The sequence below is a fragment of the Gobio gobio genome, assembly GCF_949357685.1.
Source record: "Gobio gobio genome assembly, chromosome: 7".
In the NCBI taxonomy this organism is placed as follows: Eukaryota; Metazoa; Chordata; class Actinopteri; order Cypriniformes; family Gobionidae; genus Gobio; species Gobio gobio.
Window position 1 is genome coordinate 46,600,631 of NC_137103.1, and position 24,951 is coordinate 46,625,581.

Here is a 24,951-nt window from a genome sequence, read left to right on the forward strand (position 1 = left end):
ACGTGATTAGCTGACAGTCAGCTGATGCGAGCTTGATTAACATGGCCTGCCAGAACTGACGCTATACGCTTGCTTTTTATTCTAGCTTCTAGTGTTTATTTATCAAAACTTGAATGTGGATAAGTTTCATTAAAGAAAGCAACATTTTGAGCAAAAAGCAGAGAAAATCACGTTTTTAAAGACTGAGATTCTTGAACGGATTTAGAACGATGATCAAAGCATAGATGGAGTAGGCCGAGTCCATCAAAACCCCTAATGCTTGCACAGTCCAATAGCTCATCCTGGGTCGACATTTCATTTGGTAACATTAGGCAGTTTTGATATATGCTGTTTAATGTTCATGATCGCGTTATTTCACGTGTTTTGATCTGGAGAATCTCTACGCTTTCAGAAGATGCGTATAATAGTGAAAACACACAACGCCAGAAAATTTTGTCAATGGCAGGGAAAGAGTTAAAAAGGCAACAGAAAATACAACCATGATGTATAAATACTTTATATAAATTATATATTTGAATTATTAGTCTTATTGTTTATAACAATTACTATTAAATAGTGTCAAAAATGTTTCGCCCTCAATTCTGTCTTGTGTCTATCTACTAAGTCTTAAAACTGTGTAAAAAGAGACCATCACATTTGTCTATACCTTATCCACCAGTTCTTCGAATGAAGACACCAGCTGCTGCCTTTTGCCTGTTAACTCTCTGTGGGCATGACACTCATGGCTCAGAACCTCAATTCTCTCTTTGATGTATCCCAGCATCCTTTGTAGCCCTCCAACTTGGTCACTAGCAAACAAACACAAATGCCTGAAACTGCACAGAACATTCCAATCCACCAAAAAACATGGAGTGTGGATATCTGCTGTGATAGTGTCTTTTTTTAACACACTGTTGCATCTGCTCTTTGTCTTCTCACCTTTGTGGGTCGAGCTTCTGAAGTAACAGCTGACCTCTCTGAAGGGGCTCGGTGGATGAGTCTTTTATACTGCGTGAAAACTCTTCATGTTTCTTAGCCAGCTCAGGTAATGACAGAGGTTGAGTCTTCAGCTCCTTTATAGCAATCTCTAAGGAGCCAAGCACCTCAAATGCCTGATGACAAAAAATATATAATGTCAAAAAATCCTTTGTATTTAATACATAAATGTGGATCACTAATGTTGACTAACAAAATATTGGGATACTTTGACCAATTTCCATTTTACAGAGACTATTAGCCAGATTTCCCCTTGTAAATCAGGATCCAATCTCTTGAAGTATATTTTTGAACGATTTATACGTTATTATTTTTTTCAGTACAAATGTCTCCATTATGACCCTCAAAAGACAGACTGATATCATCATTATTTGACTGAATTAGATTTTCCCTGACTGAATGAAAAAATCGGATTCTCCCTAATTCTTTCCGATTTCATCTTTCATATTTTCCTTTAAAAAAAAAAAAAAACTACCACCTATATACGTTTTATGGAACTGACCGGCCACTAGTCGGGTGGCTATAATTACAAAGAAAAGTGAGAGGCCACAAAGCATTTGACCACAGGATTTACAGAAATCTTTTCATTTTTAAGGAGGGTTTTCTCAACATTGCATATCCAATCAACTCATGACGAATACATTTATTATTATTTGAATTATCACTCAGTGAGTCACTTAACCATATACTTTTATGTCTTTGAAAGGCTTTTGTCTTACCAACACATTTTTTGTTATTTTAAAATTATTTATTTAAATTGTACATTATTATGATTTATTTAATTATTGGCTTTTTATTAAACTCACAAGCCCCCTGCAGTTCCTTCACAATCCCTAGTTGTTGATAAAGTTACAGCAAGAGTTATGCTATTCGCAGAGTGTGAAAAACCTGGAAATATGATTTAATATCGCAGGCATGGTCTCCAAATAGAATAAACAGTCTTTAATAATAAACAGGGAGAATACGCAGGAGAATCTAATCTAAAGGTAAAAGTTTGTGTTATGGTATTGCTGTTTTGATTCTCCTGCGTTTTCGCCCTGTTTATTATTAAAGACAGTTTATTCTATTTGGATTCATTCATGTTTGAATTACTGTGACAAAGTAACAGTAAATGACTACAATTTGTAAGTAATCTACCAAGCACTGTGTCTGTGTGTGTTTCCCTGACTCTGAGATTTTCTGAGATATCATGCCTGCAATATTAAATGATATTTCCAGGTTTTACACACTCTGCGAAAAGCATAACTCTTCCTGCAACTTTTTAAATTTACATTTTACAAGTACACAACAAAATTCCCCTTTAAGGTATCTGTGAAATGTATTTTTTAGAACAAAATGTGAAAGTTTCTTCAAGTAATGTTTACCATAGGACTTAATTTACTCAAAAACCTCTATTCCTGAGGGAATTCACGGCAAATTGGCCTTCTGGTTCGCCTATTTTGATGTTGTGACCAAATAGCTTTATATCAATGTATGCAACAAATCACTCTCTCTTTTTGACCCACACTTATATTATAACAATATGCATCTCCACTAGGGGGTACTACCTCCAACAGCAAAACCATATGACACATAAGTCACTAGAGTGCGGTCAGAAGAAATACAGCCGCTGAAGTGTTTACCAAGAGTTAGGGCTCTATCAGCTCAGTTATCCAAACCTCAACTTAGTCAAAGCATGTGAAGTGCTACATTACAGTGCATACTTTATTAGCACTGCTGTAAAAGGCATTGCTCTCCTGCAGATGAGCCAGACGATTCATCATGAGGCTCCAGAACTGCTCGTGTGTAGTTTTGAGGTTCTCATTCTTCTCTGACAAGCGCTGAAGTTGTGTGGACTCATTCGAGGAAAGCAGATCTGATGCCTGCTGTAGTAACCTCTCGACCAGCACACCCCAGTCCTGATGGAAGATACATTATGAAACACAAAGTTTAAGATCCCTAAGCGCAAATGTTATTATTTGGGCCCGTCCTGATATGAAATAACATTTAAACATGAAAAGAATATGTGCGTGTTGTAATATAAGCAGCTATTTCTACAAGGGTATCAGATTTTAAGTAATGTGCTGTGGTCAAGCTCAGACACTTAAACTTTATTAATTGTAACTTGATTATTTACACAATGGCAAGAAGATTAACAGTTCAGAAATAGAGATCTAATGTTACTGTAGCTGTTGCTCAGTGAGGGATTTAACTTACATGATGATGCCAATTTAATTTTGAAAGTTATGTAATACACATTTCTGCAATTAAATTATTTATTCAATTAATGTTACTTTTGATAATTTTATTAAAAGTATTTATTAAATGTATATAATTATTATACAATATTAATTCATTTTACTGATGTCTGTGTTGTTTTCCCACCAAAATGATGTCACATCCTATGGAAGCTTTTTTCCGCCACAGAATTAAAAAAAATTAAAAAGATAATTTATAGCTTTTAGTTTATAGCTCACACTTCTGAGAAAAAAAAGTCAGAATTCTCGCAAATCTGACTTTATAACTCGCAATTCTGAATTTATAACTCGCAATTCTGAATTTATATCTCAAAATTCTGACTTTATAACTCGCAATTCTGAATTTATATCTCGCAATTCTGAATTTATATCTCGCAATTCTGACTTTATAACTCGCAATTATGACTTTATATCTCGCAATTTTGACTTTATAACTTGCAATTATGACTTTATATCTCGCAATTCTGACTTTAGAACTCGCAATTCTGACTTTATATCTTACAATTCTGACTTTATAACTCGCAATTCTGACTTTATAACTCGCAATTCTGAATTTATATCTCGCAATTCTGACTTTATATCTCACAATTCTGACTTTATAACTCGCAATTCTGAATTTATATCTTGCAATTCTGAATTTATATCTCACAATTCTGACTTTATATCTCGCAATTCTGACTTTATAACTCGCAATTCTGAGAAAAAAAGTCGCAATTATCTTTTAAAACGGCGGAAACAAGCTTCCAAACACATCCTGATGTCTGGCTTTTGATAGTAAAATAATTGTGATATTACAAAAACAGGATGGAAAAGGGATTTTGTGGACAAAACACTAATACACTATTTTCAAATTTAATAAATTAAAACACAATGGCCTGGTTTCACGGACAAGGCTTAGATTAAATCAAGATTAGACCTTAGTTCAATTAGGGCATTTAAGTAGCTTTTATAAACATGCCTTAGGTTAGGTTAGGGTTAGTAAAAAACATTACTGGTGTGAATCTTGAGACAAAACAAAGGCAGTTACATATTTTAAGATATTATAAGATATTATAAAATATTATATTATAATATTTTAAGATATTATAAGATACAAATTGCTTTCAGTTAAAACAGCTCAAACAGGCATTTTAGTCTGGGATTATGGTTTAAGACTCGTCTGTGAAAACGGGGGATTGTTTTGTGTTTTGAAACATTTTGAAGAGAGAAATAAATAACACGTGAAATATTAATAATAAATTGAAAAGGTTTTTTTTTTAGCAGTCAGCGCACAACACCCGAGACAGAGTCAACATGGCAGTGTCCACTCAAACCAACGTATTTAAAATTCAGTTATAAAGCTTACTCATTGTATTGTGATAATATTAAACTGTAAGTTTCCCATTTTGAAGGAAAAAAAATGCTGAGTTTAATATTTTATCTAAGGAATATGGGATTTATTTTTAATTGCGAATTTAAATCAAAGCCAAATGTTTATTGAAAAATTATCTCTTACCTTGGCTTTCTGTTCAAACACTTTGCATTCGTGTAGTAAGTCCTCATTTTCTGACAGAGATGAACCCAGCGGACTTTTTTCCAACAGCAAAGTAGTCTTTTCCTTAAACCATCGTGTTACCTGTTTAAAAGCATATATTACACATTTTATTGTCCAATTTAATACACAATTATAATTACAAATGATCAGTATAAATAGATAAAAGTAGAAAATATTTGACTATTTTATTATGTGCTGTCTTTAATGACAGCAGTACAGATCTGACATAAATAAAACCTGATGTTTTCCAGCGAGATCTGTGTATGTTCTAAAGAGCTCCAATTGAAGCAAAAACATCTTGACGTCAGCTTTTTCCTTCAATTGTTTTTTTATTTAATATTTTTTTTATTTAATAATAAAATATTATTTGATTCACAGTAGTTTAATTCAACAGTATACATTTAATAATTCATCCATTTATATTTATTATAATTATAAATGTAACATTGTCATTCAAAACATTAGTGAAAGCAGTAAGAGCTTTTCCACAGGGATCACACAAGCATGTTCCCTGTCCCCTCTCAGCATGTTAAGTATGCTGGGCAGTTATTTTAGTTCAACATTTTTAAAAGGCAGCCAGTCATCAGCGTGTTTTGCAGAGTGCTTTGAGCATGCTTGAATAACCTTAACCATGTGAGAGTTCGTACAATCTAAAGTGAACACACAAAAAGCCACTTTCAAACATTATGACTTTCACGTTAGCTATATTCATCATATCATATTTCATTACAATGGTAGTAAGGTTATTTATAGGCTTCTGTGAAATACTGGATGTGGGAATCGTATTGTCTTGAGAGAATTTTTCAGGATTGCGACTTTTTTTCTGCTTTCGTTTTATTTTATTTTATTTATGGTAGATATCTTAAAGGAGCAATCAGTACATTTTAATGTTGCACTGGCCAATATTGTCTTGGAGCTGTTACTTAACTTTAGACACAATATATCTAGTGTCTATAATAAAAAAAGTACTTTTTCTTCTGGCAGGGTGACTTACCTCCTGTTCCTGTCGCTCCCATTGGCAAATGCTGTAGATTGTTTCCAGCTCATGCTGCTGTTGTCTCATGCAAAGATCCACTTGCCTGCGTCTGTCTTGCAGAATCTCCATTAGACCTTCAACCTTTCCAAAGCTGCTCCAAGCCCCATGAGAAGCTCTGCCGTACTGCAGGGCCTTCTCGGACTGGAAGTCCTTCAAAAATTCCAGCAACTCACGACTCTTATTCAACACCAGCATTGACTTCTCCAACATCCCTGAGGATAGAGGACACGCTCGGATATATACTGGTGTGTTTTTATTCTACAGTGTCTATGACAGATAACAAAAAAGCTCTATGCACACTTATTTTGAAGTTCATATTTGCATGCCTCTGATGTTGATGATCTCATTATAGTGTTTTTTTTACTGTCAATCTAACAAAACTTCCACTACGGATTGTGCCTTTGTTGCTAGGGTGTTGGGTGCATCATTAGTCAGTTGCTATGGTGTTCGGGTGGCTGTGAGTTGCAAGGGTGTTCAGAATGGTGCCTATGGTTAGTTTAGTTTGAATGACAGACAAACCTGGGGAACAAAGCTCTTACCTCTTCTAATAGTGCCGTGTCTCTGAAGCAATTCATTCATGTTGTCTGCAGTGGTCGACTTCTTTGCGATACTCTGAAAGTCCTCAGCTTCGTCTATCCTGATGGCAAACTATAATCAAAAAAAGTTTTGAAAGGCAGCTTAAAAGACTGAGAGGTTTATGGAAATATGAATTAAAAAAATATTCAAGCATTCAAGTTTAGGGATAAGATTTATTAATGTTTTTGAAAGAAGTCTCAACAAGGCTGCATGTATTTTAATCAGAAATACAGTAAAATAGAATTATTATGAAATATTATTACAGTTTAAAATATTTTAAAATGTAATTTATTCCTGTAATGTCAAAGCCAAATTTATAGTGACACATTATCCTTCAGAAATCATTCTAACATTCTTATTGTTATCAATGTTGAAAATTATTGTACTGCTTAATATTTTTAGTTTGAAAGTAAAAAAGTGCAATAATTAATTTTACAGTGTCATTGTTACATATGTTACATGTAGTTACTATCGTAATAAATATAGATTATGCATAATTACATGCAACTAACCCTAAACCAAACCAAATCCTAACCCTATAGTAAGTACATGTACAGTAGTTACTTAATATTACAAGACACATTAAAATAAAGTGTAACCTAAAAAAGTACAGTAAGCAACAACAAACATGCGATCGTTGTAGGCAAATTACTCTCATGAGCTAGTTTTTTTTTATCAGTCAAAAATACTTGAGTCATTGGTTTGAATCAAACAACTATTTGTTTCATTAATATTTTAGCCATTTCCGACTAAAATGGAAAAACATTTTTGACATTTCATAAACGCAAATATCAAATGTTACCAGAAAAGTACTTTTTTGTATTTTTGGTTTGCATAGAATCAATTTATTGGTGTGGAGGTCACTTCAAAAGTTCCCACTAAATCAATTGTTAATGGAATCACTATTCCTTTTGATTCTCATCTCTGAGAAGGAATTATATCTGAGATCTGGTATACATTTCTTTCAGCATCTGCTCGGAAACGGTGTGTGTACTCTGCATGACCAGTTTCCTGGTGAATGACTGATCCATCACGTCACATAATGATAGCAGCAACCTTCAACAGATGAATGCAGTCAATGTACATCATCATAACGGTAATTTAGCAGGAGGTATGCATGTTGAAATGTTAGCAGCAAAACAAATATTGTTCTGAAACGTGTTCAACGTTTGTTTTCGCTTTCGGCTTCTGTCAAAACAGCAGCATGTGACCTTGATGATGAGTCATCTTTTATCTAGAATTTCTAACTGAAGCAGATATCAAAGTAATGTGACTATCTTCAGATCACTGAAGATACACAGAAACAAATGTGCACCATACAAAACTGAACAAATATACAACATTGTATGTTCAATATCAAATAGCACCATGGTTCCCAACTTTAAAGCTGTAAAAACAAAAAACGTCATTGTTTTGTACAGTACACAATGTATTGCACTCCCTGCGGACTGTTAAACCATCAGAGACCAAGCTTTTTTTCTATAAATTGTTTTTAAAAGCTGCTGGTTATGAAAATAATGGTGTGATGTGTTGCAAAATTATAACAATGGGCTTTTAAAGTTTCACTGCTGTTATGCACAGTTGTCTCTAAAGGTAATTGGACACTTATGCCACACTTCTCTTTGCATTTCCTGCTTAAAAAATAGCATTAAACATGCTTGAGCTGCTTTGCTTATCTTACCTGGTCGTTGTTGGTTTTAGAAGAAAGGTTTCATGTACTTTTTAGCTTGTCAGGCTGGGGACAATCTTAAACCAGCTTTGTCTGATTTAATTTTTTTTTTTTTTCAGCAGGGTAATACAAATATTTAAAAGTATAATTCATTTTAAGAAATACAGCAGAAACTTGAGTCTGTCGACAAGTTAAGCTTTTCTTTGAGAAAAGAACAAAGAACGGCACTGAAGTCATTCTTAAGAAAGGAAGATGTGTTCTGAGTTTTGCCGACCGTATATGCCGAAAGTTTAATAATCTATCAACTAGCTCTGCTTCACCTTCTTCGTTGCTCTGGTTGGTTGTAGCGCTATCCTATTGCGTGCAGAGGGAATTTGAAAGACAACCTTTTATCCCGCCCCTCTGATTGAGCCCTGCCAATGGTGAGTTCCCAGACCCAACATCTTGATGTGGGTCTGGCTTGTCAGGCTAGCAGCCAACTGTACTGAATCTGACATCAGTGGCATCACAAACCATAAATGATTTCATAATGCTTTGTCTGTAAATGACGGTTTTATATGGATAACATTTTCAAAATGAATCATGTGCAATAGCGAGTGGCCGTTGATACGGTTTCCTATGCAATGAGGTTAGCCAATCATGACAGTGGCCATTTACTTACAAGCTGCCCCTTAAAACGGATCATTTCAGACAGAGGGTCCTAATATTGTGTTGGTCCCCCTTTTAGTGCCAAACTAGCCCGGACCCACTGAGGCATGGACTCCACTAGACCCCTGAAGGTGTGCTGTGGAATCTGGCACCAAGATGTTAGCAGCAGATTCTTTAAGTCCTGTAAGTTGCCAGGTGGGGCCTCAATGGATCGGACTTGTTTGTTCAGCACATCCCACAGATGCTCATTTGGATTGATATCTGGCGAATTTGGAGGCCAAGTCAACACCTCAAACTCGTGCTCCTCAAACTATTCCTGAACCATTTTTGCTTTGTAGCAGGGCACATTATCTGCTGAAAGAGGCCACCCTGACTGGTCTGTAGCTATGCAGCCCCATACACAACAAACTGCGATGATGTGTTCTGACACCTTTCTATTAGAACCAGCATTAACTTAGAGCAATTTGAGATACAGTAGCTCGTCTATTTGATCGGACCACACGGGCCAGCCTTCGTTCCCCATGTGCATCAATGAGCCTGGGTCGCCCATGACCCTATTGACCCTGATAAACTACACCTTCATTTGGCCATGCAAGGTTTTGGTAGTTAAGTTTCAATAAATGCATTTTTTGCCTGGGGAGGAAGTTTTGAGTTCAATATGTTTTATCAATTGATCAAGGAAAACTAGATTGCTCATGATAATGCATTAAACAACTATTGCAATTTTGCTACAGCGAGTCTCTAAGGGTTCAAGCATGTCAGCAGGTCCTATAGGCATTAGGCAACTACATTACCTCCAGAGCACACTCAAAGAAATGGCAAGCCAAGATCAGGAGGGATCTCCTCTTCTCCAGGTGGGTCACCAGTGTTTTCCAAGCCACGCTGAGAGAGGCAGCCATTGCCTCATACACCAGCCCCTCTCCTTCCTTCTGAGCTGCTGTTTTATCTGCCTCCTCCAGCAAAGCCCACACACCTCCTTCATTTTTCTGTTAAATTGAAAGTCAAATATTAGACACAGTGGTCTAGCATATTATAACACATTGCCCTAGCATATTAATTGTACGCAGCTTTCTTTTATTTAAACTGTAAACAAGCAGCAGCTCCCATGCAGATTAGACACGTCTGGTGGGCAGATGCACATAAGCACATGATGAAATATTCAGTAATGTGCAATGCCGTTTTAACTGTGGTAGAGGATTTCTTCTGTTTTGATTAAAGGCTGTACACTCCATTCAGGGTCTGTAGTTACTTTTGGTCAGATAGCAGCTCTGATGTTCACCAAAACAGTTTGGAGCTTTCAAATATAGCACAGCAATGCTTCTAGCATGTAATTGTATGTTCAAATCAATATTTTTAAGGCAGTTCAAAGCAGCAAGGAACTATCCTTGTAAGGTTTGAAAGCATTGCTTTTTGGCATATGACAGATGTAAAGCCAGCTATTTGGATTTGGCAATATAAAAGTGTACAAAATGTCTTATGTCTGTACAGAATGTTTAACATCTGTTATTAATTTCGCCATTAAATCCTTGATTTTTACCCTACAAATATCTTTGTAATTCACCTTCAAAACATTCATCATGAATGGAATCATCCCACTGAAAAGAGCAGATTTATAACAAACATATTTCAAAGGCTCAAATGAAACATTAAAGAACCTTGCAGTAAAACTGAGTGGTGGGTCTTAAATAGGCATTAAAGTTCAGGAGCTATAATGATGCCTCGGCAACATAACGTCAGTGGAAATGCTGTTAATCATCTCCTCATGGTTCTGTGAGGAAGACATTGGGCTTAAGATAAAGCACCGAAAGAACAGAAACTATACAAATACATGCCAGCCAAAAGTTTGAATATATATATATATATATATATATATATATATATATATATATATATATATATATATATATATATATATATATATATATATATATATATATATATATATATATATATATATATATATATATATATATATATGGGAATCATCAAATCTGTACTCTATTATAGCTCTCTATTTAAAGTTGCTAAACCAACTTAATGTAGTGCATCCTGTGATGTTTTTTAAAGAATGTATGCTGTATGACATGTACACAGTAACAATAATATGTTTCTTATTCTTGCTCAAGCGGTATTTATTTGATCTATGAAATATTATTACAATTTATAATAAACGTTTTCTAAATGTAATGTTTTCTAAAATGTATTTGTTTCCTCTGATGCTGCAAAGCTTAGTTTTCAGCATCATTACTTCAGTCTTCTGTCACATAATCCTTCAGAAATCATTCTAATATGCTAATTTGGCGCTTAAGAAATATTTCTTATTATCAACGTTGAAAACAGTTAATATTTTTGTGAAAACAGTAATGCATCTTTTTTTCAGGATTCTTTGAAGAATAGAATTTAATATAAACAGCATTTATATGAAATAGGTTAAAAAGTCTTTCCTGTTAAGGCCAAAGCATACTTCACTTTTTACGCATTCATGAGGGTCAGCATACAGTGCATCAGAAAAGTCACTACCGCATAACCGAAAATGGGCAAAGAGGCGGGGCATGGGTGGAGGAAAAGACAGCAGACAAACGGCAACCCACCTGTCACTCAAGTGGCCACCCCCTTAATTATGCAGAACTTTAAGGCTTAATATAATTAATATGGAAAGAAAATTCACCCCTCACAGTCAGTTGTCATGAAGGGCAAAATTAGCTATATAGACCACTTATTGTACCATGCAGTAAACATATATTTTATGCATGGGGGAGATACAGATTTGACTCCCTTTTGGAACCTGTCTCTAGCGACCAGTCGATGAATTGCAGTTTAAGTCACTTCCGAGTTGGCTTCAAGAGAGACTGCGGGAGTTTGCTGCTTGGTTGTAACTTGTGGCGAGAGATTACTCAAAACTGTGCATGAGTCAAATGCCTCTGTACACGAACGAGTCAAAAGAAGTATACTTGCATAAAAAAAAAGCACATTAATGCATCGTTGCTAAATAAAAGTCTTAAAAATCATCTTAATAACCCCAAACTTACACAGTATTATATGCAGAACACTTGTCGGCTGCTTACTTCACTATATGGTCTAACTCATCCATTTAAAAATCTAGAGCAATAATAATAATAATATTTAAATAATTAGCAAAAACTAATTTTGTCAGTATAAACCTCAAGATAAAAAAGGTTTTAAATATCATGAGAAATGCGTTGGTACAGCAGAGGTTACCTTAAGTTTGGCAAGGAGTTGCTCGTGTTCATCTAGAAGCTTTTTGGTCTCATCTTGGTTGTTTCCAATCTCCAAGAGGTTGGGTTGCGCTTCAATCAGTTGTAGATGCACCAGCTCCCCACACTTTAAACAAACACACACACACACACACACACACACACACACACACACACACACACACACGGAAGTGTTAATGTTTGGTTGTGCTTCTGCACATGCACCTCTTGTATCCACGTGGCCCCAAGTGCATTTCACAGACTGTAAACAAGACTAGTCCTCCACTGGCCCCTAGCCAAAGTGCACTTCGATTTCAATGACAAGACCCCTCAGTGAATTCTCATCCGATCTATTGCTAGTCCCAATGCAAACTTTGGCATGCAAATTGCACGGATCTTAAATTCACATTGCAATTTGCAAGTACAGGCCATTCTGAGAGTGAATGAAATGTGAAGCTTCCACAGCTGCCACAGCCGGTCATGTTAATTAAACAAATGCAAAAAATACAGTTTAAGGTATGTGGTCTGATGGCTAATTATCAGCTTTGTATACATTAAAGCAATTATGCTATTTTAAATGTTTCTAACTTTGTTTTGGAGGTCTCCTACAATAGGTTTCCATTCTAAACTTTCTAAACGCCTCCTTTCCCAGAGCATCCTCTGCTCCGATTGGTCAGATGGCCCAGTCTATTGTGATTGGTCTACCACTTACAGAATGTGTCAGAAATGAAATGACAATTATCATATCTTTAGCTCCGGAGGCTTCCTCAGCACTTGATACAAAGTGATATGAACAGTAACAACGGCATTTCGGGATGAACTATTCCTTGAAACTATAGCAGAAAGACTACAGAGTCCTTCTAACAAGCACACATTAGACAATAACAAGACAGGAGGATAAACGGTTGCAGAGATTCATTATGAATAATTCAGGCCATCAGTAGTTTGGACAATCACAGAGCTCTGTGTTTTTCTCACAGCAGTTTTTGTCTTCCCATTAAGTCACTATGTCAGGCATTTTGGAAAATTCACAGTGCATGGAATTCTCTGACGGAAAAACAAAAGGTTTTATTGATAGCCTGAGCCAAAAGTCTGTTGAGTAACCCAAGCGGTGTGCTCATGACATCACTGGCGAGAGCAGTTTTCTTTCCTTGTTTATAGAGCTTTAGATGAATCAATGAAGATTTCACGGTGAGTTCACATCACATTCAGCTACACAAAACTACAACTAATAAAAATTGGAGATTGCTTTTGGTAATCAAACATAGAAATGTATTCATAACTAACTAACTAACTAACTGAAATAAGTTGAAGTACTAAAATTACAACACAACTCACAATTATAAAAATTATGCTTGAAAACTGAAATACATAAACAAAAGACTCTAAATATGAATATACTTTAATAGAATATACTTAAATACTAAAATAACACTGCAGCATGGAAATTCTGCTGAATCTCTTCTTTTGTGTTCCACATTTATAACATCATAAATTGAGTGAGTACATTATGATTTCACTTTAATATTTGAAAAACATATTGTCATTTCAAGACATACTGATACAGAAGTACAAGTCAACCTTAATCACCAAATAATATTATTATTAACTGCACAATGATCATCTGAAAGAATTATAACTTACCAGTAACAAACAATTCATATGTTTACACTACAAAAAGTATTTGCATTGCAAAGTAGAAGAGTTCAAATTGAAATACCTTGAGCACAGCTACAACAATCTGTGAGTCTCCAGCCTGTACGGCCACAGTGCTGATTGTGGTTGTGGAAGGCTGACCTCCGGCCCCACCTTCACTGGACATTGTGGACATTCTCCCCTCGAGTCCACACGTCCAAGAATCAGAAAGGTCAGAACAAAGCTCAGTACGCACAGGATCTTGCTGTAATCCAAATCTCCCCTTTTCAGAAGTCCACAACTGTCCCGTTGGGAGGCTAAACCCAAACAGAGTAAAGTCTCTGAGGTTTTTTTAAAGTGACACAGCCCACGTCCACATCAAAGATTCACTTGCCCTGCAGGTAAACTCTGCAATCCCTCAATAGACTTTCAGAACGGCTGGGCTCTTGCAGGCACCACCAGGAGTATGGTTCAAACACAGCCGTCTATGTTGACAGGGCAGAGAGGCGTGTTAAAAATAGAAATATCCACTAAGTTTATCACACTGTGCAAAGAGCCATTTGACACACCCCCGTTTGGTTGCTTTAGTGTGTCTGTTTCTCTTTCTCCTCCCCTTGGATAGGTCTCACTTAGCCTAATCTTTGCTTTTCATCAGAATAAAACATATTGGAAACTATTACATACAAGAAGAAAAAACTAAAATCTCAACAAAAAAAGACCTAAATATTTACAAGTAGTAAGTTTTAGTCATTCACTAAAAATCTTTCCCTGACGCTTTCATGAGTGAAGCAGTAATGTCTTTTTCTTGCACAAATTAATTGTAGTTGAATCTTTTCCATAATCCAGTTCACAAAACTGTCTAGATGATTTGCTCACAAATGAGACTCATCCGATTTTGGAGATCATCTGACTGATGCAACTCAGTGGAGGGTAATATCTTATAAGTATTTTGGTCTGTCACATTATTATACGGCTCCAGAACACTTTGACTATAGCACACAAGCCACACACTATACCATTTAAAAGTTCATTTAAAAGGATTTTTAAAGTCCCCCTGCAGTCAATAATTTTATCCCTTAAAACTCATCTTTGATCACCAAAATTACACATATAAACGTTGTTTTCCTGTAAAAAAAATATTCATGCCTTAAAATAGCTTGAATGTAACTCTACACCCTTGCTTCATTTAGTATACGCGGATGCATGAATATGCAAATTATCCCCATCTCCACTCACTCACACAAGCTCAGAGATCCACTCGCTCAACTTTACTGTAGTAAACACTGCACAATGGCAAGTGGAAATACTGGTTTAATTCAGCCATATATGTTTGAACCAGAAACTGATTCTGAAGAAGTGAAAGAGTGAATTATACAGGCTCGTACACAAGTTAGTGTTTCTGAATGGTAATGCATTTTAGGTATCGCTCTCTACAATGTTAGACACATAGCGGTAATAAATATGATTAACCTTTTACTTGAATACGTTATCAAATAACGTGTTGCTTATGTTACACAAACCATTGCTTACGTTCACCATCTCAGTCTGCCTTCTAAAAATTAACTTAGAACGTCAGTGGAGAAAGGCATATAGTTATCATAAAAATAACTATCATCATAATATACACCATAAACATAATACACCCGCTTTATTGCTAAATGTACCTGATTTTTCATGTCAAAAGAAAAATATACCGGGATAAGCTGGCTTCTCTTGAGACTTGCCTGCTTCAGAGAAAAGAAATGATATGCTAAAGCCTGCCCACACATTGATGTGATTGGTTACAAGATTTGTGATGGGCGATTTCAAACGATTCAAAAGATTTTTCAAAAGACCATCGTTTTTACTGCAGTTTAAAGGAGAAAATACTCAGCAAAGGTGTTGACTTATGAATCTGCACATGGTTTAAAAACACAACACAGACATATAAAGAACTTTAAAAACTTGATTTTTTTTTTTTACCACAGGGGGTATGTTTTTGAAAGATGTCTCTTATTCTCACTGAGGCTGTATTTATTTGATCAAAATACAGTAAAAAAAAAAGAAAAATAAATATTATTATACTTCAAAATAAGGGTTTTCTATTTTAAAATGTAATTTCTTCCTGTGATGGCAAAGCTGAATTTTCAGCAGTTACTCAGCCTGTATGGCATGAGCATTACTTTCAGTGTCACATGACCTGTCAGAAATCATGATTCACTCACAAACGAGAGTCATCCGATTTTGGAGATCATCTGACTGATGCAACTCAGTGGAGGGTAATATATCTTATTTGTATTTTGGTCTGTCACGCTATTATACGGCTGTACCACAGTTGTGGTTCATTCAACCGTGATACTTTTTTTCAATTAGCCTATTAAATATCTTTTGTGTTCCACAGAAAGTCAGGTTTGGAACGACGTGACAATGTTCATTTTTGGGTGAACTAATCCTACCAGAAGTGTTTATTTCCACGGATACTATTGTCATTAGCATAACTTGTCAGAAATAACAGAAAGGCATTTTGATGTGTCCTGGAATGTTTCCATGTTGTACCATGTGTTTAAAATGACCATGGAAGAGGCCTGTTCTGTCTTTAAATGCCTGTTCCAATCCAAACCACAGACCACCAGAAAGCCACATTACGTTTTTTCCTATTAAATCTAATGGCTCCTAAATGATTCAAATAACAGTATGTACAATATGCAGTTCATATTATTTGCTCAATATTCATTTATGCAAATGCACAATAGTACAAACACTGTTAAACAAAGTGCAGACAATTATAAAACAAAAGTTATTGAAAGGTGGCAGAGGTATCTGGTGTGTTTAGTCTAGTGTGCATCAGTCAACCACAGCTCAATGGACGGAAAAGACCAGAGATGTTCTGATAGTGACTAACGTTAGTCCCAAGAGAAACAGTCCCCTCCACACCCTTGAAGGGGTTAGTTTAACCAAAAGTGAAAATTACCCTCACCCTCATTTCATTCTAAACAAGTAAAACTGTTACATTTCTTTCTTCTGTGGAACATAAAATATATTTTGAGAAATGTCTTTGTTTGGACATAAGAAAATCAATGGTTGCCAAAGATGTTTGGTTAGCAGTATTCATGAAAATAACTTCTTTTATGTTCCACCGGTTCGAAAGAAAGTCAAACAGGTTTGGAATGACATGAGGGTGTGTAAATTATGTTTTACTTACCCAGAACACTTTGATGCAATTATATTACAAAAATCAAAATGTTGATTTAGCGCACTCCAAAATTCACTTTAAGCATTTTCTTTTTTAAAAGTTGCCAGTCAACGGCGGCAATTTTTGATCCAATTGAGAACAATGATTAAAGTTGCGTTCATACAAGCAGCGACACGACAATTAATTTGTTTAAAAGAGATATGTGGCGAATGTTAAACTTTATGCAAATTAAGAGCGACTTTGGGAGTGACAACCAATAGGAGTGAAATCAGTGGAGCGCACGTGATCCGTCGCTCTTCCGTGTAGAGTAGAGGCAAGATGAAGCCAGCAATTATAAGTCTCGTATACTCTCGTCGAGTGTTGGTTCTCGCCATGCTGACTCTGAACCTAAATGGTTTTGTGAGCCCAGATAGACTGGTATTTGCACTTTTGCTGCAGATAATGTCGCAATGGCAAAGAGCACTTTTAGTTTCTTGCTCAGCTTTAATATTAGGCATTTTATGTACTGATTCCATTTATAATTAGAGTTTTCATGATTTATGACTGATGTAATGGATAGCCTACTGGCTATTTCTAAATAAATAACTATATAAAATTGCTGCTTTGCAAACTTCTGTCATTTTTATCATTTCAATCACATGCCAAAACCTCACCATCCAAAGACATAGCTGTCAACCTGATGTCAACAAACCCAAACATGTAAAGGTTAGAAAACATTTAGGCAAAAAAAATTATAGGCCACTTGCCAGACCCCTATCTGCTGTTAACAACAGAGCCTAAGACTATCACAAAGACAGGAGACCTACAATTCAAAAGTGTGGGCTCAGTAAGTTTTTTATTATTTTTTCAGTAAAACTGCCTAAAAGTGATAGTAAAGACACATATCTTAATTTCAAATAAATGCTGTTCTTCTCCCTTTTATTCATCAAAGAATCCTGAAAAAATGTAATCATTGTTTTCTACAAAATTAAGCAGCACTATTTTCAATCTTGATTATAATAAGAAATGCTTCTTGAGCACCAAATCAACATATTAAAATGAATTTTGAAGGATCGTAAATCATTGAAGACTGGAGCAATGGCTGCTGAAAACCCACAGGTTAAAAATGATTTTAAACAGCATAACCATTTCACAATATTACGGTTACTTGTTTGTTTGATTGAATAAATTAACACAAAAAATTTCTCAACCCCAAACTTTTGAACAGCGGTGCATTTCAATGCCACAGTAATAGACATTTTATGCTTGCCATTCCTAAAATAAATAAAAAAATCACTTGCAGGCACTATTACATTTTTTTTTTCAAAAGTAATATATATTTCTGACATGATCACAGTGGGAAACAGTGGAAAAGGTACCTTTAGATCAGCATCACACCACATTCTTACTGCTGCAACAATGTTGTCTTTTCCACTGAGGACAATAGCAGTTGCAGAACATCCTGAGGTCTTACTATGGGGTCTTCCTATCAATGCCTGATGGAGGAAATGTTTTGAGATAAAGTGGAGAGACTGATAACAACAGAGCAGCAATGAAAGAGCATTTTATACAGCTATATTGGATAACCGTTACAGTGAACATGGAGACAATGATGCCATTTCACCTGCAACCCTCCCTAACAGAAAATAGAAGAAGAATCTACAGACTCTCTATAGAATTCACAAGAATACGTATTGTAGTAGATCATACATTTTACCAACATCTTTAAACAGGATTTCCACAATATTTAACCACAGCATTTCGATGACATTGACATTTTTTTCTGGATAAGATTTTTTTAATAACTCAAATTCAAACTTCAAACAACCCCCAAGTTACACTCTACAAAAGAACAATATTTTGTTAAATGCTTTAGACAAAAGCATAAGAATATCTCCATGACACAAATTCACAGCAAAGACTGGGAACAGTTTAAAAGGTTTCCTGTTACTAACTAATATAAAGGTTTCCAGAAAGTTGCCACAGAGGGTCTGTTTTTTCCCCACAGTTACAGACATACCACCAGTCCTCCCAAAACCAGCACAAAGGCAGCAGCTGCTAAGACAGCTGAGAAATTCAATAGACTTTAGAGAGCACCAATGGCCAGTACAGGACCTAAGATGGCCCTTGACGGCACCCATGCCATCTGTCAGGGGCCCTGATAAACTAAAGTTTATTATTAGAAAAAACTCTGATTCTCAGGCCAGTCATCACACAAGCTCTGTGACTATGCTTTCCAGAAAGCTGACAAGCATGTGCTAAAAACGACACCTGTTACATCTTTATAATATGGGAATAAAATATCAAGTTAAAATGTGAATAATGTAAGCACATCACCTCATTAAATAATTGGCATTAAAATAACATTGCAGTGAAAAAAAAAAGAACATTAGCTCCATGCAAATTTGAATTTCTCAACATTTCTTTTGATTTTTAAGGTGAAATATGAACTGAAGTTCTGGACCGGTTTTGTGAGATCATGCTATTCAAATGACTTCATTATGCCAATGGGAGCATTTAGGGCTTATAAATAACCAGAAAGCAAGAGAATGAGACAAGCTGCTGTAAAACATTGATGCACCTTTAAATATTCAGTATATAAAATATCTTCTTAACCATAACTGACAAGGACTTTCTCCTAAAATGCTGCACAGGGCAGAGAGAATGCAACACCTCAGGCAACTAATGACCTGCTTGACTCGTGCACTTCTTCTTGGGAAGTTATAAGAAATCATTAATACAAAAACAAGCCAGAGTTCAAGCAATACACAGATTTTGTAAAATATTTATACTGTACACAAACCAGTCAGCAGCCAGAACCCTCACACTCTCTCTGTCTGTACACACACACACACACACACAGTATCTTTAAAATGTTTGGGGTCAGACTTCTTTCAAAACACACACACACACACACACACACACACACACACACACACACACACACACACACACACACACACACACACACACACACACACACACACACACACACACACACACACACACACACACACACACACACACACACACACACACACACACACGTTGGGTTTTCATGTTTTACAGGGACTTTCCATAGGCGTAATGGTTTTTATTCTGTATAAACCGTACATTCTATCCCCCTACACTGCCCCTGCCCCTAAACCTACCCATCACAGGAAACATTCTGCATTTTTACATTTTCAAAAAACATCACAGTCTGATTTATAATATGTTTTCCTCATGGGGACCAGCAAATGTCCCCATAAGGACGAGGATTTTGGATATTGCCATCTTTGTGGGGACATTTTGTCCCCATAACGTAGGGATTACCAGTCCACCCACCCACACACACACACGTACGTTTGTTTTTGTGAAATGTGAGGACATTCCACAGGCATAATGGTTTTTACACCGTACAAACCGTATTTTCTATCCCCTTACACTGCCCCTGCCCCTGCACCTACCCATCACAGGAGACTGTGCAGTTCACTTTCTGTGAAAAAAACCTTGTTCTGTATGATTTATAAGCATTTTGAAAAGTGAGGACATGGGGAATGTCCTCATATTTCACCCTCTTTTTGTAATACCTATGTCATACCCATGTCATTATACACATTTGTGTCCTGATATTTCACAAAAACATGCCCACACACAAAAAAAAAAAAATTACTGGCCCCAAACTTTTAAACACTAGCGTAAGTAAATTAGTATGCACAAATGTACTGGTGTAATCAGCCAGAAAAGCAAATTATTTGGCAATGCACTGACCCCCCCAAAAAAGGAAAAGAAATGCAAACGAAATGCAATATTGCCCATGTTTATTGAATGGGTGCTAGAATATTCCTGTACAACAATGGACATTATGAGGCAGATTTATGCAAAGCATACATACAGTAACAAAGTCTGTAACATCCTGCCAGCTTTATGACATAGTAAAAGAGACAGTCTTTCCTCTCCTGTCTTATGGCGCAATTTCTTTCTTCATTTATTTTATACAACTTATATTTTCATAAAATACACTATAGCCTTTTAAAAATGGCAAAAGCATTATACATTTTATGGTATGCAAGGTACAAAAAAAAGGAAAATAAATATGGCATTAATATTTTATGACATGCATGCAAGCAGCGTACGCATTAGACTGACAATTTATGAGATGAAACTGTTGCGTTTCACATTTGACCATCAAAACAAAGCTCTAAACAATGATTCTACATTTGGACCTTAAAGCTTTGCTTTGTTTTGTACCTTCATAGTTGAACTACAACAGCTTCAGTTTCTGATGTGTTGTTTCAATACCGGTTCTTACATTAGACACCATCTTCTGCCATCTCAGCAAAGGCCTTGTGGATGGATAGTTATACTGGCACAAGAGAGAAGGTTTGGTAATTCTCAACAGAAAGCAGCTGAAGGAAAGAAATAGAAAATACAATGCTTGTGGTCAGGAAAGGCCTACAAATCTAGAGCACCAGGTACAAATGGGGTAAAGATGGCGCTTTATGTACATTCTACAGGTTTAGTAGCACCATTACAAGCTCAAGGCGCCTCGCTGGGAGGAGAAAAAGTCGACAGGTAAGGTAAAGCTTTGTAGGGAGGCGAGAGTTCAAAGTAATGTGGACGATTTAGTATTCAGCTGTCCACGCAGGCAATGCAACGCGAGCCTGTGGAGTCTATCTTTAACTGCGCTCTGTAAGTTAAGATGGTTTGGTGAGGTGGAATACAACAGAGACGGCGGATGATCGGGGTCACTTCTGGACCGGACCGGGAGAGCAGCAAGACAGCATGTGAGGATCAGGCGCTGTGCTGCTGACTGCGTCACTTCTTGCAGAGGGCATATGAGGGCTATCGGGTTCTCAACTTTCCCTGGGCCCCGCCTCCAGAGCCTCCTCATCCAGCCGCTGCTGCTCCTCTTCCTGCAGGAATCTCTTTTCCTCTACTAGCTTCATGCGGTCGCGAATGTTTTCGGCTGAGGAGGCCATGTCGCCCGGGCTGCCGAAGAACTGCTCGCTCCTGCAACCAGGGCGAATGGGGATGGTGGGAAATGATGACAAAAACAAAACATATCAATCTCAGTGATTGTTGAATAGGTCAAGACGATAACGCAACCCAATAAAGGAATAAGATTTAAAGAGATTATGTTTTAATGCATACAATTAGTCTGAGGCAAATAGAAATTTTGCTAACAAAAATAAAATTGGTATTTTTATTTTTTTTTTCAATGGAAGAATCAGAACAGATGAAATGCAGCCAACATACATCAAAGTCCTTCAATACTGTTTAAAAGAATCCTATTTTTAAAAATGTATTAATAATAATAATAAAAAAAAAAAAACACAGGACTTTGTATATGGATAAATTATTACTAAATAGATACAAAAGTGAGGTAAAAGCAGGCAACATTTTATGCATTTGGCTGACGCTCTTATTCAAAGTGATTACCACTGTATTCAAGCAATAATATTTTTTTAAATTGTGCATTCTCTGGGAATCAAACCCATGATCTTGGGGTTGCTAATGCCTACTGATAGATAAATTGATACTGTATAAATTGAGAACACATTTTTTTGTTTCAAATAGAGATCATGATTATTCCACATTTTACTAACTTAATAAAATAACGCAATTTAATAAAGGTTCTGACTAAATATTAATTGCTGCAGTCTATTTAACGCTTTCCCTGCCAAAAACAGATTTTCCGTTATTTGTGAGAAAACGCTTCCCTGCCAAACACAGGATTTTCCGCATTTTCACTGTTAGACGCTAAGGGGCGCTATTACGCATCTTCTGAATGAGATCAGAATCTCCTGATCAAAACACAAGCGAGGAAGATGCAAAAAACCAACAATCGTATGTAAGCAGATGCTTATGTAAATAACGTGATAATCAATATTTAACATCATATAAATCAAAACTGCCTAATGTCACTGAATTAAATGTGGTCCCAGGATGAGCTATAGGACTGTGCAAGCAATAGGGGTGTTGATGAACTCGATCTACTCCATCTGTGTTTTGATCATCACTCTGAATCTGATCTGGATCTAGTCCTTGACAAAAACATGATTTTCTCAGCTTTTTGTTCAAAATGTTGCTTTTTTTGAAACTTACCCCTATTTAAGTGTTGATAAAAAAGAATGCATGAAGCTAGAATAAAACGGGTTTTTTGTTTAAAAGAAGAGGACCTGCTCTTTCTTTTGATATATTGCATGCTCAGATATTCATACAACAAAATATTCTATGGGCCATTACATTTTTGTGAAAATGATCAAAAACCCTGGCGGTGGCTGGCAACTTTAAAAAAAAAACACTGGCGGGGAAAGAGATAAGAATGTTTAAAAAAAATAGTTTGAATGAAAGATTCAATGACTCACTCATGAAGACTTCACTTGTTTCATTACTGGATGAATCAATGTTTTTAAACGAATCTCTTGAATGAATGATTCAATTACATTCAGGGCTTAAAAACGGAAAAAAAATATCAATCGGTTCACTCCGAGCAGAATCGATATTATAGCGTTTCCGTTTTTGCGTTCCTCATTAAACATTACTGTTCCAAAAACGGTTTGATAAGAAAAAATACCGGTTAATAACGTTATTTTAATTTAGCCTATACTTTAAACAAATATGTATAAATAGACTTATTTTTCACTCAATAATAATATAACGCATGGTAATTAAACTTGAATATTTATTTCATAACATTTTTAAAACCACAACAGAAATACATGCATTAATTACAAAGCATAAACAGCGGACCTGTTTTAATGGAGCGTTAGACAATCTAAAGTGGCCTAGCTCTTATGCCTAATTCTTTTCAGAAGAGTGATAACATTCTTTGTACATAACTTTTTTTCAACACGACTTGTTTTGAAAATTGCATGAATAAAGAATAAATAAACTGGATAACCATTGCTCTTTTAATGCACTGTCAACTGGTAATTTCAAAGCAAACACTGCGCAACACGTCCATTCATCACATAATCAAATTCAGTCAGCTAATAAAGCTTGATCATTTAATGCAATATAACATACCATTTAATACGAAGCATCAACCGTCTATATAGAAAACATTGAGCTGTATTGGCAATCTGAAAGACTATAGGAAAAAATGTTTGATAGATGCTAGTAGCCTACTTGGATAGGCTTAAACGGAATCCATAAACTAGCCTAAATCAGTCTATTTGAGCTTAAAGTCCGTACTGCTTATTTAAACGTTTGAAAAGAATGTCCTCCAATACCTGCACATTCATTGTAGACCTCAGCGGGGAAAGAAATGTACTTGAGGCATGAAAATGCGCGCTCTACACTGACTTGCATACCGGTAGATTCATAGATGACTGGTGCGCGGGCATTTCACTCATGCTTGATCCGTCAATGTCACATGCTGTACTACTCTATTCATGATTGGTCACTGCCAAATAAAAATATTAAAAGAACGATAAAATAACGTTATTAACCGGTTAATGGTCATTTCAAATTAACGTTTCTGTTCAGAACGATTCAAATTGATTTTGATTTCGTTTTCGTTTCTGTTCCTCTTAAAATTTTGTTCGTTTCCGGTTTTCGTTTTCGTTCCTTGAACCGGTTCAGAGCCCTGATTACATTATTTATTATAATTTCGAATGACATCATACATTTAAGTCACTTTTTGATACAATCGCTATTTAAAGTGCCAAGTTACTTTCAAAAGGGGATCTGTTGTATTTTGATCGCCACCGTAGACATCAGTGTTTATATCCAAACTATAAACTTTTATCCCATTCCTTCTGTGTGTAATTAGCATTATTGTAGCACTGAAATAATGATACTGTGTGGTTAAAAGACTGTTTGTTAAGTGGTCTTATGCCTATACATGAAAACGGCTCTCTTTGGGCCAGAGGCAGCGTGAACACACATTTAAAGTTATGGTATGATTTTGTCAAAGGTTTAATAGACACAGCCGAATCGTTGTCATTTAGTATAAGATCACGTAGGTGTTTGAATCAACTCTAGCTAAAAATAACAATAGCTGACAGAAAAGTGTGATAGTGGAAGAGTATGATAAGTGTGCTGTACTTTGGCCTTTCGGGTCTTACCCATCAGGGAAAATGACTGGCACAGTGAGCCTGTCCAGCAAACCTTTCCCCACCGTCTCCACCTCTTCATACGCCTCCACATCCACCATCAGATCGGCTAATTCAGGGCTCTCTCTCAGAATCTAAAGGCAGGGAGAAAGCCAGTTACTGTCTGATATATTACAGAGCTCTGGTTCGGCGCACAGCCAGGGACCTTCAGACAGTGTATTACAAGCTTG

At 36.1% G+C, this 24,951-nt stretch overlaps 2 protein-coding genes across 3 annotated transcripts in view; both read right to left on the minus strand.

The window, feature by feature from the left end:
• ccdc141 (coiled-coil domain containing 141) overlaps positions 1–14,035 on the minus strand; it is a 40,513-nt gene extending 26,478 nt beyond the window's left edge. For both annotated transcript variants that reach the window (XM_079820924.1, XM_079820925.1), the window contains exons 1-9: positions 13,611–14,035; positions 11,895–12,017; positions 9,470–9,661; positions 6,322–6,430; positions 5,741–5,994; positions 4,708–4,827; positions 2,679–2,873; positions 919–1,091; positions 647–788 (exon numbers count right to left, since the gene is read on the minus strand). In XM_079820924.1, coding sequence (XP_079677050.1) covers positions 647–788; positions 919–1,091; positions 2,679–2,873; positions 4,708–4,827; positions 5,741–5,994; positions 6,322–6,430; positions 9,470–9,661; positions 11,895–12,017; positions 13,611–13,721 — 1,419 coding nt within the window. In that variant the 5' untranslated portion in view covers positions 13,722–14,035. The remainder of the gene's footprint in view (positions 1–646; positions 789–918; positions 1,092–2,678; positions 2,874–4,707; positions 4,828–5,740; positions 5,995–6,321; positions 6,431–9,469; positions 9,662–11,894; positions 12,018–13,610) is intronic.
• Positions 14,036–20,462: 6,427 nt separating this feature from the next.
• The window catches only part of sestd1 (SEC14 and spectrin domains 1), a 45,100-nt gene continuing 40,611 nt past the window's right edge, over positions 20,463–24,951 (minus strand). Inside the window, exons 18-19 of the mRNA XM_079822486.1 lie at positions 24,734–24,855; positions 20,463–21,671 (exon numbers count right to left, since the gene is read on the minus strand). Of these exons, the coding sequence (XP_079678612.1) occupies positions 21,515–21,671; positions 24,734–24,855 (279 nt within the window). The 3' untranslated portion in view covers positions 20,463–21,514. The remainder of the gene's footprint in view (positions 21,672–24,733; positions 24,856–24,951) is intronic.